This window comes from Colletotrichum godetiae (assembly GCF_030913485.1).
Source record: "Colletotrichum godetiae strain CBS 193.32 chromosome Unknown BDP55scaffold_9, whole genome shotgun sequence".
In the NCBI taxonomy this organism is placed as follows: domain Eukaryota; kingdom Fungi; phylum Ascomycota; class Sordariomycetes; order Glomerellales; family Glomerellaceae; genus Colletotrichum; species Colletotrichum godetiae.
Genome location: NW_026851257.1, coordinates 385,252 through 404,009, shown reverse-complemented (window position 1 = coordinate 404,009; position 18,758 = coordinate 385,252). Strand labels below are relative to the sequence as shown.

At 54.8% G+C, this 18,758-nt stretch overlaps 4 protein-coding genes across 4 annotated transcripts; 2 read left to right on the top strand and 2 right to left on the bottom strand.

Moving 5' to 3' along the window:
• Positions 1-124: 124 nt before the first annotated feature.
• On the top strand, positions 125-4,111 carry BDP55DRAFT_546301 (KH domain-containing protein; the record flags this gene model as incomplete). The annotated part of the gene is made up of 4 exons (XM_060568640.1): positions 125-733; positions 789-2,083; positions 2,139-3,088; positions 3,141-4,111. 4 exons carry the CDS (start codon positions 125-127, stop codon positions 4,109-4,111), a joined length of 3,825 nt encoding a protein of 1,274 aa, XP_060432791.1.
• A 226-nt stretch (positions 4,112-4,337) lies between these two features.
• Positions 4,338-7,393, bottom strand: BDP55DRAFT_428971 (AMP-binding enzyme). The gene is made up of 4 exons (XM_060567509.1): positions 6,691-7,393; positions 6,138-6,562; positions 4,959-6,082; positions 4,338-4,884 (listed from the first exon to the last, which is right to left on the bottom strand). The coding sequence occupies exons 1-4, from the start codon at positions 7,131-7,133 to the stop codon at positions 4,798-4,800; spliced, it is 2,079 nt and encodes a 692-aa protein (XP_060432790.1). The 5' UTR covers positions 7,134-7,393; the 3' UTR covers positions 4,338-4,797.
• A 3,786-nt stretch (positions 7,394-11,179) lies between these two features.
• On the top strand, positions 11,180-12,857 carry BDP55DRAFT_629082 (uncharacterized protein; the record flags this gene model as incomplete). Its single annotated transcript, XM_060571976.1, has 2 exons — positions 11,180-11,215; positions 11,283-12,857. 2 exons carry the CDS (start codon positions 11,180-11,182, stop codon positions 12,855-12,857), a joined length of 1,611 nt encoding a protein of 536 aa, XP_060432789.1.
• A 1,739-nt stretch (positions 12,858-14,596) lies between these two features.
• BDP55DRAFT_428849 (ubiquitin carboxyl-terminal hydrolase) lies at positions 14,597-18,110 on the bottom strand. Its single transcript, XM_060567508.1, has 2 exons — positions 15,658-18,110; positions 14,597-15,608 (listed from the first exon to the last, which is right to left on the bottom strand). Exons 1-2 carry the CDS (start codon positions 17,938-17,940, stop codon positions 14,688-14,690), a joined length of 3,204 nt encoding a protein of 1,067 aa, XP_060432788.1. The 5' UTR covers positions 17,941-18,110; the 3' UTR covers positions 14,597-14,687.
• Positions 18,111-18,758: the final 648 nt, after the last annotated feature.

The following is an 18,758-nucleotide window of genomic DNA, read 5'->3' as shown; positions in this document are numbered from 1 at the left end:
CCAGCAGAACACATCAGCTAACTAGGTGTCGTTACCCCTTGCAGATATACCGATCCCCTCCTATTCCCATAACACCATCGAACTCTTCTCTCTATAACGACAACTATAGTCAACCAGCCTCATAATGGCCTCTACCGATTCCACTGTTGCCAACGGCGCTGAGACTTCAGCTGCCCAACGCCTCCTCCAAACCCATGCCGACCTGCACCCCACTGTCGAGGACGTCCCTGATGAGGATCTCCCCGTGAAGTCCGGCGACGCTCCTTCCTGGGCCGAGCCCAGCTCCAGCAGAGCTGCGAACAAGCAGAAGGAAGCCTCGGCCTCTGGAAAGAAGATCGATACCCACTCCCATGAGCTATTCCCCGAGCTTGGAACCTCCAAGGGCAAGGGCACTGGCCCCAACGTCACCCCCATCTGGGGAGCCAAGAGCAGCGCCTCTACCCCCGCCAACGGTGTTTCCCGCTCCTCGACTCCCGCTTCGGGAGTTGCTACCCCCAAGATGTCGATCCCTGGTCGTAACGTTGAGACAGTTGTGCTGGAGCCCCAGTTCATCCTCCCGCGCAACCAGCTCAAGCGCCCCATTCCGGATATCATGAAGGACATCAACCGCAAGTCGCGCGCCAACATCACCTTGTCAAACGGATCCAACGGAAAATTGAGGTTCGAAGCCACGGGTCCCCAGGACATTGCTCAACAGGCCCTCAAGGACCTCGTCCAGCAAATTGGTACCAAGGTAGGCGGCCAATTCTTTATCCACTACACACCCTTGCTGACATCCCATTTTTCAGACTACCATCAAGGTTCCGATCCCCCAATCTGCTCGTGCCCACATCATTGGAAAGGGTGGCTCTGTTATCAAGTCTATCCAGGAGAAGTCTGGCGCCCGGGTCCAACTCCCTAAGGCGGAGGAGGGCAGTGCTCCCATCGACGAGGATGATGACTCCACCATTGACGTCCTCGTTGAGGGCAACGCTTTGTCCGCTGCTTCTGCTCGTAACGAGATCCTGAGAATTGCTGGCGACCGCACCGCCAACCTCAACAGCAAGCTTAGGGGCATCCCGGCTGAGTTCTACCCCTTCATTGCGGGCCCTGGAAACAGCCACATCGGTCGTTACGAGAACAACGGTGTTACGGTCCGCGTTCCTGCCCACCAGATCTGGGCTCCTCGTGGCCGCAATCTCGTTGCGAATGAGGGCGAGCGCCCCGTCTTCACTCCTGCCGCCGACAACCACATTCAGCTTCAGGGTGACCGCGTTGCCGTCCAGGCTGCGCGCGCCGAGATCGAGCGCCGTGTTCATGAGCTCCAGAACCAGCTTGCTATCGACCAGTTCAGTCTGCAGAAGGGTCGTCACCAGTTCATCGCCGGCCGCCGCGGCGAGACACTTGACGATTTCTTCAACCAGACTGGTTGCACCATCCTTTTGCCGACTGATGAGGATGACGACTCTGTCACTGTCATTGGCCCTGCAGCTCAGCTCACTAAGGGTGTCGAGACTGCTATGGACAGAGCCATGAACATGCAATTCTCCACTTTCGACATTGGCAGATTCCACAAGAACGCTCCTGGAGGTGTCAACACACACGCTCGTAACGTCACTCGTTACCTGCGTCACCGCGATCTGTTCGACGACATTGAGAGTGCTCACAACACTCACATCAACACCCCGTTCACCTCTGCAGGCGCCTCGCCCTATGAGCTGTACGCGCGTGACGGCAAGAGCGTTCTCCAGGCTCAGTCGGCAATTGAGAAGCTTGTCCATGCCATTCCTCCTGCCAGAATCGCGCCGATTCCTGTCGACCCTTTCTACCACAACTACCTGGTGAAGGACGTTAGCCCTCGTATGATCAACAGCCATGGCGTTCACGTCATCCTCCCTGAGTCTGGCGAGCCCGAGGCTCCTGTCCTTTTGGTCTTCGAGGGACCCTCTGCCTCCGAGCCCAAGCCTGAGATCAAGACCGGTCGTCCCTCTCAGGATGAGATCCAGGCCTTCCAGAAGGGCCTGGAGGAGGCTCGTAAGCAGATTTTGGATATCATCAACAAGCAAGAGCAGATCGCATCTGCCTCGGTTGATGTGCCCCAGAAGTGAGTTGTGTCTTGCCCATGCGCACAAGCTTGTGACACTAATTGCATTCTACAGGTTCCACGAGCGCCTCCGTCGCTTCATCAAGAAGGAGCAGGCCAACCGTGCCAATGACCAGATCCCCATTCGCGTTTCTTCGGTTGGCACTGTTGTCAACCTGCGTGGTCCTGCTTCCGCTGTCAAGAACCTCGAGGCCAAGGTCATTGCCTTTGTCGAGCAAGAGAAGGAGGATGAGAAGGAACGTGGTTACACCATGTCTTTCGACTTCCCCCAGAAGTACGCCAACCACCTTATCGGCAAGGGCGGCTCCAACATCAAGGAGCTCCGTGATCGTTTTGACGTCGAGATTCAGGTCCAGGATGGTCAGGTCGAGCTGAAGGGCCCCAAGGCCAAGGCCGAGGCCGCTAAGGCTCACATCAGCTCTTTGGGCCGCACCTTGGCTGACGAGGTCACTCATGTCCTCAAGGTCGATCCCAAGTTCCACCGCGAGCTTATTGGTGCGGGCGGCAGCGTCACAAACCGCCTGCAAAGCAAGTACAAGGTCTTGATCTTCTTCCCCCGATCCGGCAAAAACGCGAAGGATGAGGAGAACGCCGACGCCAGCAGCGATGCTGGCAAGCCTAAGCGCCAGCAGGAGCCCGATGAGGTTATTGTCCGTGGTCCCAAGAAGGGGGCAGATGAGGCCCGCGACGAGATTCTCTCTCTCCTCCAGTACCTCAAGGACACTTCCTTCACTGCGACTGTGTCCGTCCAGCAGAAGCAAGTCCCATCCATTATTGGACAGGGTGGCGCTGCCTTGGAGGAGCTCCGCGTAGCAACTGGTGCCAAGATTGATATCCCCAGTGCTCGCGACGCTGAGACCGTGGAGATTTTGATCAAGGGTACCAAGCCCCAGGTTGCTGCTGCCAAGAAGGCTCTTGAAGAGAAGCGAGACGTTTTCAACGACACCGTTGTGCAGACTATCGAAGTGGATAAGAAGCACCACAAGTCTCTCATTGGTTCTGGAGGTAAGACCACACATGCCACTTGGACTCTGTAGCTTCAACTAACACTACTTAGGCGCCAACCTCCGCGACCTCGTTGTCAAGGCTGGTGGATCTGACGACCGCCGCGAGCTTGCACGCACCATCCAGTTCCCCAAGCAGGAGGCTGATGGCAACACTATCAAGGTTGAGGGCCGCTCCGACATCGTCAACAAGATCGTTGCACGGATTCAGGAGATCGTCGCAGAGAAGGAGAGCCAGGTTACTGAGATTCTCGAAGTTCCTATCGAGAAGCACAGAACCCTGATCGGCCGTGGCGGAGACGCTAAGCGCCAGCTTGAGTCCCAGTTCACCGTCTCCATTGACATTCCCCGCCAGGGTGACGGCAAGACTGGTGTCAAGATCACCGGTCGTCCCGAGAACGTTGAGAAGGCCAAGGAGCATATCGCCTCGCTCGTCAAGGAGCAGGAGGGAGAAACCCTCCAGGTGCCGCGCAGCCTTCACCACTCCATTTCCAACAACGGCCAGTTCTTCCGCCAGCTCCGCAACAACCACCAGGTTTCGGTCGACCACGCTGGACAGGCTCTTCCTCCTAAGCCCAGCGCTGCCGCCAGCCGCAGCAACGGTGGTGCTTTGCCCTTGATCACCGATGACGAGGATGCCACCGCCGACGCCCACTCCTGGAAGGTTGTGGACAGCGCTGCTGGCGAGGATGGCGAGATTGCCTGGGTCCTTCGTGGCTCTCCCGAGAACCTCGAGAAGGCCAAGGCTGCGATCGCCTCTGCCATTGAACAGGCAAAGAAGAACACCCATACGGGTTACCTGGTCCTGCCCGACCCCAAGACCTACCGCTATGTCATCGGCCAGGGTGGCAGCAAGGTCAACTCCATCCGCAAGCAGAGCGGTTGCAAGATCAACGTCCCCCGTAACGATGCTAAGGAGGATGCCATTGAAGTCATCGGCAACGCCGACGGCGTTGAGAAGGCCAAAGACTTGATCCTTGAGGCTGTGAGAGAGGGACTTAGCTCCCGTGCGCCCCGGGACTAGAAGTCTGGGCGTGATTCTCCAGCAATAACAACAGAAGGGGGGTCTTACCAACACTTCAGGGATCAACTAAGCGCCCTAACTGCTGAATGGTTTGGCGATTCCCCGGAAGCAGAGCCACTTGAGTGGTAGAAAAGAGCGAAAAAGAAAGCAAGGCGGCAATCGTATCTTAGTGTCCTGAGACGTATGTCGCCTGTCTTCCATATGTATGGGCTAGTAGGGAGATGTAGTTATACGTGAACAAAGTGATATATACACCGCCATCAACGGAATAAAAATCTGGATCCAAGTTACTTGCTGTTCCTCAGTGTGCTGCGCGATGAGTGTGTGTGACTGCGGGAGAACGCTCCATTAGTTTCCTGTGTGAGAAGGACAAAGTTGGCAGAAACAAGAACTTGTGCTCTCAGGCACCTAAACTATGATTTCGCTTCGTCAGGATCACCTACTAAGCAGCTCAAGGTGAAGGCAAAAGTTTCGCAATAGTAATTGGGTAATAGTGTACAGATACATCCAGATAGAATCATTTGGTACCTTGATAGGACAACGACCAATTCATGCCTTCCCTTTCCATTCCCTCCCTCCCCTCCCCTCAACTCCGCTCGGCCTACTTTCCATTACTACTCCATTTCCAAGAAGTATATGCCAACCAGGGGTTCACTGTAAACCAGTACTTTCAAGCATCGTTCATTTTAGTTGCCAAAGGCCTTGTCCATCTGCTTCTTGTACTTGTCCTTGATCGCTCTTCTGTTGACCTTTTGCGTCGCGGTGACGAGACCCTAAAGAAGAAGGTTCATTAGCTGCTGCTGATTACAGTAAAGTACGGGCGAGGGAGGGGTTTGTCAAAACTTACGCTATCGGGTGTCCACTCCTCCTCGCAGAGGACCACGCCGCCGACAATCTCGAGACCCGAGAGTCCAGCCTTCTTGCCGTTGGAAATGAGATCCTTGAGAACGGCATCGACGACCTTGCTGTCAGTGTGCATGCTATGCTCATCAACACCAAGCTTCTTCGCCTCCTCGGCGAGAACCTTTTCATTGGGAGCCACGACAGCGATGGCGCGGGAGTGCTCGCCGTCGCCGTAGACCATGATGTTGGCGACAAAGGGGCTGCCGCGGTAGACGGATTCCATCTTCTCGAGGGCAATGTACTCTCCGCCCTGCATCTTGACAAGGTTCTTGACGCGATCAATGACCTTAACGTGGCCGACCTTGTCGAACTCGCCAATGTCACCCGTCTTGAACCAGCCGTCCTCGGTGATGGCCTTGGCCGTCTCTTCGGGGTTCTTGTAGTATTCCTTCAGCACGGCGGGACCCTTGACCCAGATTTCACCTTGGGGAGGGTTGGAGTCGGCGTAATAGTTCAGATCGGGGATGGACACGAGCTTGAGGTCAACGGCGGCGGGAATGGAACCAATAGCATCAGAGGTATACTCCAGAGGGTCACCGAGGGCACCGTTGGCAGCTGTCTCGGTCAATCCGTAACCTGTCAACATAGGCGCCAGAGTCATGGACAGGAAGTGCTTCGTCCCATCCGAGATACCGCTCGCACCATTCATAATGAAGCGGAGACGGCCGCCCGTCAACTCGCGAACCTTCTTGAACACGACACTGTCAAAGATGGTAGCGCCGGGAAGTCCGTACTTGACCATGAAGGTCTTGTAGTTGAAGGCTCCCCAGAAGAGGGCCTTGACGAGAGGGCCAGAGCTGTTGACCTTGGCAATGACACCCTTCTTCACCGTCTCCCAAATTTGTGGCACACCAACCAGGGCCGTCGGCCGGAACTCGCGCATGTCACCAGCGCAGTTCTTGACCGACGTATCGGAAAGCGTTCTCGGGTTACCATAACCAAGGGTGCCACCCACGAACAAGACGAGGTTTTCCAGGACAAGTTCAAAGATGTGGGCCAAGGGCAAGTATGCCAGGACATATTCCTTGTTGCTGACACACTCTTCGACGCAGGTCCAGAGACCAGTAACTGAGCGTAGCACTTAGCATCTGCAGCACATTTGGGCTCACGGAAGATCACTTACTCGCTGCCACAGTTCCAGCGTGAGTCATGGGCACACCTTTCGGCGGACCCGTGGAACCAGAAGTGTACATGATGCAGAACAAGTCCTCAGGCTTTGCCTCTACGGTCTCAACGGGGTTCTCCTCGCCTAATGCGCGCACCTCCTCGATGCTAACAAGTTTGATATCGGGGTTGGCCTTTCTGAAGGTGTCGACTTCAGTGCCATCGGAAAAGAGGGAGCTGTTGTTGTAAATGACAAACTTGACATTCTCAGCCTTCTTCAGAGCTCCGCTTGCTGTCTTGAGGAGTTGAGGGTCGAGGTACATAGCATCGGCATTGGACTGGAGCAACGAGTGCTCGACGCCGCTGGCGCCGAGGGTATCGTAAGCGGTGACGATGGAGATGGACTGCGAACCGCAGGCGTGGGACATGGCCATCCAGTTTGCGCTAGATTCCAGAAGGTTGGGTTAGCTTCTTCTCGGCAGGCCCAGACTCGGTGGGTTCGAGGGCGGAGTGCTCGGGACTTGGGAGAATAGGTAAGGCAGTGACAGAGAGGGTTCTGCTCTCGGACGTACGTTGTAGTAGCAAATAGGTGGACTCTGCTTCCTTTGCTCAGACCCAGCTTCCGCAGGCCTGAGCCAATCTGGTTGATATAGGTGAGGAGGTCGGCATAGGTCAGGTAAGAATAACGAGACAGTTCAAAATACTGCCACTCCTTTTCGACCTCTATGACCTCTCCATCGACGTTCTTGGGGACCTTCTTCTTCTCCTTGTGAAGGTGCACAAGCTTCCTGGTTCCAACGGCAGGCTCGTTAGGGTAGACCTGGGCACTCCGCTTGACAATGTCGTAGACGGTGTGAACGTCGGGGTGAGGTTGGGTTCGGAGGCCGTTCTTGGCTTTCCAATGGCGGCGAGGAAGAGTCTCGCCCTCAACGCGCTCGTAGCCAGGCGACTCGACAGAGAAGGGAGGTTTGTGCACCTGATACAAGGGCATCACGCCCGTCGTGTAGTCTGGCATGTCGGCGGCGGTGGGGTTCGTAGGGGATCTGGCGTAGAACAGGGCGGTGAGGAGGGCGACGAAGAGGACGAGGACGGCTGTGATGTTGGACGGAATGATGGCAGAGTTCACGGAAGCAAGCCTAGGGACGATGAACGGACGCGGAATTGATGGATGGCCCGAGGGAGGGGAGGGAGCTCTGAGGTAAAGCTACGGGATTCTAGGTGAGCTAGGTAAGCTGAATGAGGGCGGTAAGTTTGAAATGTGAGGTGGTCGAACTCGAAGAGGTTGGCTGAAAGGGTTGTAGGGTCGGAGCTTTTCTCTCGCAAAGATTCGGTCAAGATGAGGGGGAAGTGTGAGACTTTGACAGAGAGGAGGAGCTTCGAAATTCTCTCGCCGTCGGCTAGGTTACGTAGCTGTATGCGTATCTTGGGTAGCTGTAGGTGTTCCATACAAGACTCGAGAGCAGTGCGTACCTTATGTGCGTGAGGAGTGCGAGTGCGGGCAGGAGGCGTAAAAGTTAGGTACGCAGCTCAGCGAAAATGGGCAACGGGACTTTAATTGCGTCACGGTTGAGAGCTGGGGAGCATGGGGCATCCAATGGAATGGGGCCTAGAGCTGATAGACAGGCAACAAGCACTGCAGCAGCAGCAGCAGCAGCTGGCAGGGACTACAGGGTAGGGATGTTAGGATGCCGCAGCAGCGCCGGTAGCCCAGGAGGTAGATCCGCCACCGGCCGATACGTGGGTCTCCCGCACACCAAGCAGGGTACGTATCTTTCATGCTGTCCCCAATTCTGAGGCCCAGGGTAATTCCCCCTTCTCGTTGCACATTGCCTGACAACCTGGCATGGGCTGCTGGGCACACCTCAAGCACACCCGTCCCTGGGAGCACGGAATGCTGAGCCACCAGTCAAGCTCCCTGCCAGGCCGGGCTGCATTTGTCTTGGTGGCCGCAGACATGAGAGCTAATTAGAGCTACCTCTGTCGATTATTCTCAGCCTCTAGGGTACCTTGCGTGCTTGCTTGCAACGTACGACGACGACGACAAGGGGACGGGTCATGGACAGCCACGACAGCTTGGCGGCTTTGCTTGGCTGCAGCAGTTGGTTGACTGCAGAATCTTGTTACCAGATCTTGTTCCGGCGATTTCAGAGAGTCTCAACATATGGCCATATGACCTTTTGCTGGTCAGCCTTTGGGCAATGTGGCAAGCTCTGGAAGCTGGAAGAGCCGGAGAGGCATACGTACGCCAGTGGCACAGCATAGCTCTTTCCCCAACCACCACACCTTGCATCTGCAACATGCCCATATGGAGAAGGGTGCTACTTGCCTCGGCCTCACAAGATTCAACAGCAGCAAAGACCGAGTAAGACGGCAGCTTCTTGTGGACCAGATGCAACCCGCCAGTCGCTACGGAGTTTTCTGTCAGAAGTTTAGATCCATCAACCAGCACCAGGGCCCCAAGGTACCTAAGCAGTTGCTAGCGTGCGGATAAAAAAGAGGGGAGGAAACCGGGCTGCTCCTCCTCGGCTTGGCACATTCCTGTAACCTTGGGCAAGATGCAAGATGCGAGATCGCTCTTACCTACTGAACATAGAAGGTACCTATTACCTATTGAGGATATCACAACTCTTTCCTGCCTATCCCACCTGCACATACTCCAAGTCTGAGCAATAGATATCTGTCCACTCATACGAATACATCTTACTTGTTCTCAACACTTGATCAGTCAGTCTTGGAAACTCTTCAGATGACCTCCATCCCCCGCCCATGCTGACAACTTGGCATCTTATTCTCTCCAACAATTATCCCCAACGCTCAACAATGCCACACTCCATCAATGATAACCACGCACAAATACTGGACAATGAACAAGCACATGACAGACATTTCGGTGTCAGCGGCGGCACACGCTCGAGTCCGAGCAGGGAAGGTCGGGAAAATGTCCAAGACCAGAGACTGCAGTCTGCAGAGAACTTCCGATGAAGACGGCGTACCGCCCGAGGAATGGTTTTGGTCCACATCTCGAAATCGAAATGGGCTTTTGTTTAATGATATTCTGCAGGCCTTTTGACTCAAAAAAAAAACCGGGACGGAACCACTCGCGCCACGACGCCGATTCGACGCCTATGAAGAGTACAGATGCGTACCCCCGACCACCACGGAAACACGGCTTCTTTAGTCTCGAAACTCCTCTCGTCAAACCTCGCCTATCTACGCGATTCTGCTGACAACTGATAATCGCTGGGTTCCTCATCCGCTCACGTGCAAATTCCAGCCTCAGTTGCTGACACATGCGGTGGGCATGCACCGACAGCCGAGGCCAGAGCAAAGAAAAAGAGGCTCCAGTGGCTCCCTGCCACTGGGACCTGGGCGGCGGGTGCCACGGCGCCACTGTCTCTATGCACCTGCGGACCAACCCTGTTTTACTCCTACGATCCTACTCTGTACTCCGTACGAAGTACGAACGGCAGCTTGAGCAAGTCCCCAAACGACAACCCGTTCGTTATCCGAATCCCGTTCACGACAAAGTTCGGTTCATCTCACACATTCGAACCAGCCGTCCGAGCTTCTTGTCTGCGATCCTTCCACCTCTGCCATGCTGCTCGAATCTCACCACTTCTGAGGTTATCCCCACGTCACGCAACTGCCGACATGTGTTGTGCTGACGCCCTGCCCAATCCTCCCGAGTCGTGCGCCTGAGTAAGATTTCATCGTCGTCATGAAGAGAAGTCCACGGCCAGCCTGCATGAATGTCGCTTGAACATTGAGGAAGCTATGGCCACACTGAGCCACCAACAACGGAAGCCCGGTTCAGGAGTTTGTAACGTCTTCAGCTTGTTGTTCCAGCTTGGTGCTTGAAGCAGACGAAAAAGATCAAAAACATCCTACACACCATGGCGACGGCGAGCTTTGCGGTGGCCAAGAGAATTGTCACGGAAACCACAGAAACCAAACTAAGCGGTCGAAGGCGGCTCAGGTCAAGACCCGGACCGCACGCGGTGAGTGTTCATCGTGTGGCAGCCGGTCAAAGAGCAGTTTATAGCAACACTCCGTCCATCCCAATCTTGCACACTCTCTCTTAACGCGGGCCGAGCGTTCAGACGGACCCGATCAAGACCCCGGTCATTGACAGAAGCCGTCTCCTAGTCGGAGATCCATTCGGGCCCCCCATCCCGGTGCAGCAAGCGGCTAGCTTTGCCAGCCTCGAAATAAGTGTGGGCTGGCTGGGTAGTACGTGAGAAAAAGCAACCACAGCCAGAGAGGTCCAGATACCACAATGCCTCCCAATATACCAGCCCTGTGCCTACCTCACGCACGTGTGCTGCATCGTCAGCTTTGATAAACATGCCTCCCCAGCGTCGAGCCCGTCGTTGTACTAGCGGGATCTACGCTGGTCTAACGGCTTACACTTTGGAACTAAAACAGCACCGCTCGGCACTCCCTCGTACCACAGGGCCGTGTGTTTAGCCTCATCCTCTACAGACAGGAACGCCGCACTCATGTAAACATGCAGCAATGTAGCGGCCCTGCCGTAGGGCAAGCAAGCAAGTAAGCCAGATGGTGTCCTCTGCTGCAACTAACGGCCATCGCAGTTCTAGAATGGACTTCCCCCATCGGACTGTAACCTCCACCATCATGTCTCTCCCGTTCCTCGCGCGGCCAATCAGCTAATACCAGCGGCAGGGCCGCTCGACCTCCGACCTTGCTGCACAGTTCTCGAAATATACTCGTCGTCACCAGTGTCACAACAATGAAACGCCCCTTTTGCAAGCCCCGAGCGTGCGCCTACACAACGTGCCCCAAGAGCCACAACACAAGCACAGAGACGCCCAAGGGAGGCCTGGGTCCTGTCGCCTGGCGGAGACTCTGGAAGGAGGCGGGGAGGCGCACCTCCGAGACGTGTTGTCGGCACGGCATTGATGATATTAAGATAGAGTTATGTCGCAGCTGTTTCCCTCTCTCTTTCGAGATGAACTCCTGTCCTGTTTCCCGCCGATCTAGAGCTGCTGACTGGCTCCCAACATAGCCCCCCTGCTTCCTCTTTCGCGGTAGCTAGCCATCATGTCGCGATTGTGTGGTATGCGCCCTGAAGGGCTGGTGAGTTGCTTCCATTTCCCTTGGCTTGGCCAGTATCCCGTGACATTCCAGCTAATGCTCCGCCCAGACGGTGGATTCGAGGTTCAGCCCTCTTCCGTCGATGTGTTTCTTCGATACCATCATCATTCCTTTACCGGCATGGATTCGTCTTACAGTCACTTTCGCTCTTTTCCACTTCATCGTGCCGGTCCTCATCGTTGACAAGATCAAGCGGTATACCGTTAAGAAGGAATGGCAGAGGCACGCTCAACTATCCGTCTACTTCTTCTCCATACTCGTCGTCTTCCTGATGGAGATTATGGAAATTGCCAGACTCGCAGAGATTCGCTATGCCATTGGCCTTCTTCCCTTCGTCTTCGCAGGCTGCGGTGTATGCGCAGTCATGCAGGCCACCCGCGGCATCAAGGGCAAGATTCGCAACTGGCAGGTGGCGAACATCATTTTCTGGATCATGAGCATCGCCGTAACCATTATCAAGATCCTTACGATTCAGCGCTCCAGCATGCGATTCCCAGAGTTTCGCCGAATGGGAACTGACTATCCGACGACCCACCAGGTGCAGGACTTGGCCGTTATTGCCGGATTTTACGTCCTCCTCTTGGCCAACGAGATTGCGCTCTTCTTCCAGAAGACTTGGGAAGAGACTGTCGACGCTGAGAACATCAAGAAGCTCCGCCTCACCAGGTCGATCAGCGACCAGGCCCGCTACGATCTAACCCGGGCTATCGAGGAGGGCTACTACCCCTCGGGCGTTACGTATCTGACGCTGAGACTCGAGGGCGAATCCCAGAGCGAGAAGGCCGTCAGCAAGGACGACATCCTCAAGAAGACGGCCAGCATGGACGCCTCCATCGCAGGCTCGTCTTCCAGCGAGAAGACGGCTGGCAAGAGGCTCATGGACGAGGACTCCATCGAACCAGTGCCTATGATACCCCCTAGCTTCAGGCGCAACAGCGAGCGGTGGTCGTCGGCTATGACGCTCAAGGACGCTGCCGGAGACGACATGAACGAGAAGGTCGGTGGCAAGGAGAACAGCAAGAAGCGTGGCAGTGAGAGGTGGTCAAATGCCATGACGATCAAGGAACCCACGGCTCTTCGTGACGGTCATGACAAGCGCGTATCAAGCTTCGCCTCCCCTATGGTCGCCGACATTGACGAGATCACGCCCTTGGACCCTCCCTCCACCTCATCATCCAGATACGAAGATGAGCATGCGGCGCAGAAAGCCATGCTCCTTGATAGCCCCTTCCCAATGAAGGAGCTTCCCGACAGGCGCTCCTTTATGCTCAAGCCTTCGCGCCCCAACACTGAGAGATGGTCCAACGCCATGACTCTGCGCGGCGAGCCGTCGTCCGGCAGCGGCAGCCAGGAGCCCTCGCCCAAGGAGCATAAGGAGTACATGCCCGCAGCACCCCCGGCCGCGGCGACGGCCCCGACCACGCCGGAGCGCAGGGCCTCGGCCAGCGAGCGGAACATGATGAGGAGATACTCTGACGCCTCCACGCGGTCCATCAGGAGGTTCTCTGCGCGCAGCGATCTCCGCGAGGCGGCGGCCACGGCGGCGGCGTTTGTGGATGGCGATGAGCCGCTCACCTCGCCCACGGAAGCGCACCCTCTGCAGCCGAATCACCACACGCCATAAACGATCCCCGCGATGACACCGCTACGAGTTCTCTTACCACTTTTACTTCCGCAAATTGTGTATTCATCATCTTCGAATGTTTGAGATGAGGGAGGCTAGTGTATAATGAAAAATATGTAAATCCAACCACAAGATAGGTACCGGGCAAAGGCGTCAACCGATTGGGATTTAAGGGCGGCCGCCGGTCAGGGAGGCGTTTGGGATCGGGTTTTCTCGTCTTCTTCGCCTGTAGGTATCGCTCCCAGCTTTCACCAAATTTTCACCCAACTTTCTTTTTTTTCCCCTCCCATGTAAAACCACACACACTATTTAATGAGACGTTGGACAAGGTCTCAAAAGATTATTTCTTCTTGTTTCGCAACATAGATCGATTAGGAAATAAAGGGGAAACTCTAGATGATGAGTGGCTTATATTTTCAATATTGTGACGTGCTTGACTTGTTCGACGCCACGGGGCACTACGGACGTCAATCGATGTTTCCCCCCCGGCGCTAAAAACTTGCTGCTCGGTGTGAGGCTCCTTTTCTGAATTTCGGTGTGAGACGGTCCTGCACCAAAGTAGGTATGCTCGGGACGACGGCAGGACGGGTGGGCGTAACGGGTAGGTTAGGTAGCCTAGGAAGTGAGCGTGGCTTGTGTGGCTTATATGGCTTTGACTGATGGGTTTATTTCTGGGTAGGGAAGCTATGGTATCCGTGCCGGGAAGATGAATGCGTTGGTCTTTGGGTGTACGGAACGTTGTACAACTAGGACTCTAGCGTGTGCTTAGAGCTTGGCTTTGTATGGCTGTCGCTTATATACGCTGCTTTGAGAGTTCTCAGTATTGTCGAATTGTACCTCGTCCAACATGTGAAGAACCCATGGGTAACCAAAAACCCATGGGTAATTATCCAGAAACCGACCCATGAAATCCCAAACCGTCCTTGGGGATCCGAATTCTTGGGTACCCAGAATGCCCATGGGGATTCACATATTCCATGGGAATCCAGACTCGCGGCATTCCAAAGCCTACGAGCATGTCAAGGGTGACCGAACTCACCATTGCCCATGGGGACTAAAACTGCCAAAAGGGATCCTAACTTTTCCCCTTAACCCATGGGGACCCAAATTCCTGGGGATTCAAATTACCCATGGGGGCCCAAATCACGAAAATCCAGGAAGAATCCAAAATATGAATACCGTCATGCTACGACATCGAGCATGCTGACTTTTAATGGCCGCACCAGGATACCAATTACAACCAATTCCCTTTCACATCCCGACCGCCCATTAATTAGCTCATGGTCTCAAACCATGGGTAACCTGACATTAGACTAGTCTCGAATAATACTGAATAGTATGTGATGGTCCTAAGGCAGCAGACAATGAGCTTCCCTTGGTAAACGCTTCAAACATAGTTCTCACCCTACCTTATGAGCTCTTCGCTGAACACGCTTTCATGCACGGCTTCTTTCAACGCAAGATAAAATAGGTTCTCCTTATTGACATGGTTTTGGTGTCAAAGTAAATTGACGTAGGCCTTTAGAAAATCTTTCATTGTATGAACTATATTGTCGTGGCCTCATAGCGAATCCCATTCCCCTACGTAAACAAAAGGGGCTTTCGACGAACCGCCTAGACGCCATGCTTGTAAAGCGCTCAAAACACATACACCACACACACTTGCACACATCATTGCCATGCCTGGAAAGCAACACACGCACATCCCCGTTCTATACATGGAAAGATGAAAGAAGAGAAGTCGCTTTCGAGATGGTCCAGAATCTTCCAGTACCTCGCCGTGTTACATCCTCTTCCCCTTTATTCCAATTCTCTATTACCACCACCTACTCATCTCCCCGTTGACCGGCCGCCTTTCCTCCGGAAGAAGATTAGATACGGCACGTCACTGCTGCCGTTCCTAAACACCGTATCGCTGAGGTCAGACCCTCGGCCCGTCCCATCGATTACAATTCTTGTGACCTTGGAATCGTTGAGTTTGTACCAAACCGTAGGATCGGCGTTATGGGGGTCCCTGACATAGGCGTAGTAGTGCCCAGTACTGATCGATGATCCTGAGTGGACAATGACAGCATAGCACTCGTAGTCGAATGGGAGCTCAAACTTCTCGTCCGGCGGAGGACCCACGGTCTGGCGTTCTTCGGGAGGTATAAAGAACTCGTCGAGGTTGAATTTGTTAAAGTCCCAGGTAATTTTGCTGCTGTCCTTTGATGCTCTGCTGTAATCTTGGTAGCTGAAGCGTTTCAAAGAAAGACAAAACAGCTCGGGCATCCGTGCCAGCCTAGACTGCTTTCTGCCCTCTACCTTCTTGTTGCAATTGTCGCATTGATAGTCGCCTAGAATTTCGGGTTCGAGCAGCGATCTCAAGCAGTCTTCGAGGGTATGTAGCCTCGAGTTGACAGGCACCGAAAGGAAGTCGTAGTGAGACCAGGTGTATGTGCGGTTGTTGCACTGCGTGCAGACCACGGTTGAAAGTTCCAAGCCACGCCAGTATTTGTCAACGATGGATGAGTTCTTCCTTTGGTATTGGCCCCACCACTCGTAACTGCCTTGCAACATTGACTTGCCGCCCCCCATTTGTGGTGGAGGAATCTTGTCTGGGTCAGCACGGTCTCGACGTTGGTTTGTCTCGTCGTGGAGGTACGTCAGGAGCCATGACATGAACTCTTGAGCATCCTGTTGTCGACTGCCACCGAATTCATCACCCTTGTCTTTGATACGGCTCTTCTCACAGACTGACCGAGAATAGTCCTGGTGCTCATTAGCATTTGCAACACGAATGGGGGTGGGCAAAACAAACCATAAGCGTTTGAGCCTTCATGACGTCAAACTTGCCAGAGTCTAGCCAGTGGAACAAGTTGGACAAGATCCGAGACATCAGCTGGGGGTGATCATTCTTCTCGTCGGCTTTCCTTGGCACCTTGTACATGTTTTGCCACTCGAACGAGGCGAGGTCCTTGCCAAACCCAGGCGACATCCGAAGGACTTGAATTGTGCTGTTGGCATAGCACCATACACCAGGGTTATTGAGACCTGTGATATGTTGGCCATCCTTGACGGCATTTGCGATCGAGGGAGAATCTGGACGAGCGAGGGGGCCCTGCTTGAGATTCCGGGCTTGAACCGCCATGGCAATCCCGGCATGGGCCTCGTGGTCATCCTGGTTCTGTGATAAGCCACTATAACTCGGACGAGGTACAGCCGGTGCAGGTCGAGTAGGCGGCGATGGCAGCTCGGAATAGATATCGCCATGACCTTGGGGATAGCCATGATTCGGCCGATCTGGGCTGATTGGCGACTGCATGGATTCCTGCTCTGTGGCTACCGCAGGAAATCTTCTCAAGAATTCCTCTGTACTGCGGACATGCATGAAGCCGGGAGATCGTGCTGTCTCGATCTCAGCATTGTGCAAAGTTTCCTCCCAAAGTTTGACCTCCTCGGGCTTCAACGGCGTCACCTTGTACTTCCTGCTAGGCTTAGAGATGGAAATGGTAGGTTTCAACGGAGAACGAGCCATGGGTGCTCTCACAGCACCGGCAGTTTGTGACGTGGCGAGGGCGCTTCTGCCCATAAGGTCGGTCCAAGCATCCAAACCTCCTTGCAGCAGCTTAGGGGGGTTCTTCAGGTCTTTGCCGTAGTTGAAGTACGTTAAGGCGCGTTGAAGGGATAACAAAGCGGCGGCGTCCATATCGGGAGAAATGTACCGTGGTATTGAGTCCGAATCCTGGTCGTGAAATACCACGAGATCAAAAGCATCCCGCCTTTCAAAATGGTGGTATTCCTGGGGCGGCGAGAGAACCATACTCTCAGCTATTTGCTCCGATGTGATATTCTCTCGCAGGAGAATGCTAGGTTCAATGCAGATGACCGCTTGCGAAAGTATGTGGCCTTCGTCAAAGTCCTCCCGGCCTCGGACGTCAATGATCAAGACTTGTAGGGTTGCGGAGCCCCTTTTGATGTAATTCATTAAATCTTCAGCAGTAACGGAGTCGCCCTCGGGTATCGAAATGCTAGACGTTCTGGGAGTGGCGGCAGGGTTGGAGGCAGTGAAGTAGTCAGAGGATGATCTGCCAGTCGTAACGACGGTATTAATCGATGCTGAAGAGCCTGTCCGACTAAACAGGCCTCTTGGTGTACTCGAAGGTAGTGAAGCCGCTTCGTTGGATACGGTCCCCCTGGCCGGGCTATAGATCGCATCTGGCATCTTGGGCAAATCCGGAAGGCTTGTCACGACAGCCACCTTTGGCTTGTCAGGCGGATCTGGCATCGCTCTCGGTCCTGCCGGTCTTGGGGGCATAATGGGGTGCGTCCGTATGCGAGGATCCTGGCCGGGCAATGCTACCGGTCCTCGCAGATTGGCAAAGCGGGCAGCTAGGTCCTCGGCGGCCTTGCTCTTAGGAAGGCCAGGGCCGCCTGCCCCGGAACGTATCACGTTTCCATGCAGCGACTGGGGTTTCGGTTGGACGGCCGGCTTCGTTTTCGTTGCCGGCGACCCGTTGACCTGCGTCCCGGCTTCGGCTCGTGTGGGGCTAAGGACCGGGGGGCTTTGCGGTGTCCGCGGGCGGATGGCATCCCCGTTGCTGATGGAGGTCGGTCTTGATGTTGTGGGCCTGACGCCCGTCTTGTGATTATCCGCAATGATGTCCGCCTTGATCTTCTCAAAGTTTCCATGCTGTGAATCTATCTTCTTCATGAGAGCAGTATAAATGCGGTTCAAGTCCCCGCGGCCACCCTTAACCGACACGGACTCGGTGTGCATAGGGACGTATTTGACAGCAATTAGGGAGGCCTTGATGTACTCCTTGAAGGCCATATCGGGTCGACCAAAGTCGCGAAAGGTCTCGGCTTGTCGCATGGCGTTGTCGGCCATCTCAAGGATTTTGCGCAAGGGTAGGTTCATATCGATGTGAGGAGCGGTGGATGTGAGGTCATCTATATGTGGTAGCGGGGGCTTGCCGCCGCGGCCGGCAGAGCCCCCATCTCCGCCCATAGCGAAGGTATGTAATCCGGAGCCGTTGGATAAGGCCGGACCGCCGCCGCCGCCGAGGACGGTTCTGGTGGCTGAGGAGGCCGTGGAGCTCATGTGAACGGAAATGGATGTCTTGGAATCGGGTGTGAATCTTGAATCATGTCGTTGTAAGCTTGGTGACTCGGATGCAGGACAATGAAGCTATCGATGGTAGGGTCGAGGAAGTGTGGAAATCGGAGTCGAGGTAGGTGGGACGAGGACAGGACGCGGACGCAACGACAGTCGGCGACGGGTTCGTCATGAGTGGCAGAGACGGAGACTACTATTGTAGGCGTCGTTTGGGTTCGGCCGCAGGATCGTTTATTTGGGTGCTGCAGGGCGGGCTTGAATGGACATTGTTCTCTAAGTCGAGACGAAGCTCGGGAAAAGAAAGGTGGTGGTGTCGTCAGGTTGGATGGGCCAAAGGAAAGAATGTCTGTCTTTGATGGATGGAGTTGGAGGTGCGCAGCGGTCCTGTGAAAGCCAGATGGTCCGTGGTGGAGGGACAGCCTCGTTGGCTGGCGCTAACAGTTTCAACAATATAAAGACATTGTGGAGAGGAAACGGTACCGTTGCGGCGGCTGTGCTGGGGAGGGGTGACTCGGTACCTTTTCCGACAGGGACCGTACTCTTTTTTCTAGGCTTGCCAGGGCGTTGCAACTTGGGCTGGAGAGCAGGGGCATCAACCACCTTCCATCACAGTGAAGGTCATCTCTTACTGCCCTGAGTACCTTGGCCACTGACGCATCCGGACTGAACAGCGGTTCGGGCACTGGAACTGGCGGGCAGTGCCCTGCTTCTTGTCCACGGCGGTCCACCTCAAGACAGCGGCCCCGAGTTTTGGGCGGCGACTTGCACTGACGGAGATGATCCACGTCCTTGGCCAGACAACT

Excerpts from the sequence above, each read along its gene's own strand:
- BDP55DRAFT_428971 (XM_060567509.1), bottom strand. The coding sequence starts at position 7,133 with ATGCCAGACTACACGACGGGCGTGATGCCCTTGTATCAGGTGCACAAA. Across the intron at positions 6,083-6,137 it reads CGCTGGAACTGTGGCAGCGA|TTACTGGTCTCTGGACCTGC; the intron begins GTAAGTGATCTT and ends TGCTACGCTCAG. Across the intron at positions 4,885-4,958 it reads AGGAGTGGACACCCGATAGC|GGTCTCGTCACCGCGACGCA; the intron begins GTAAGTTTTGAC and ends CTTCTTCTTTAG.
- BDP55DRAFT_428849 (XM_060567508.1), bottom strand. The coding sequence starts at position 17,940 with ATGAGCTCCACGGCCTCCTCAGCCACCAGAACCGTCCTCGGCGGCGGC. Across the intron at positions 15,609-15,657 it reads TGAAGGCTCAAACGCTTATG|GACTATTCTCGGTCAGTCTG; the intron begins GTTTGTTTTGCC and ends AATGAGCACCAG.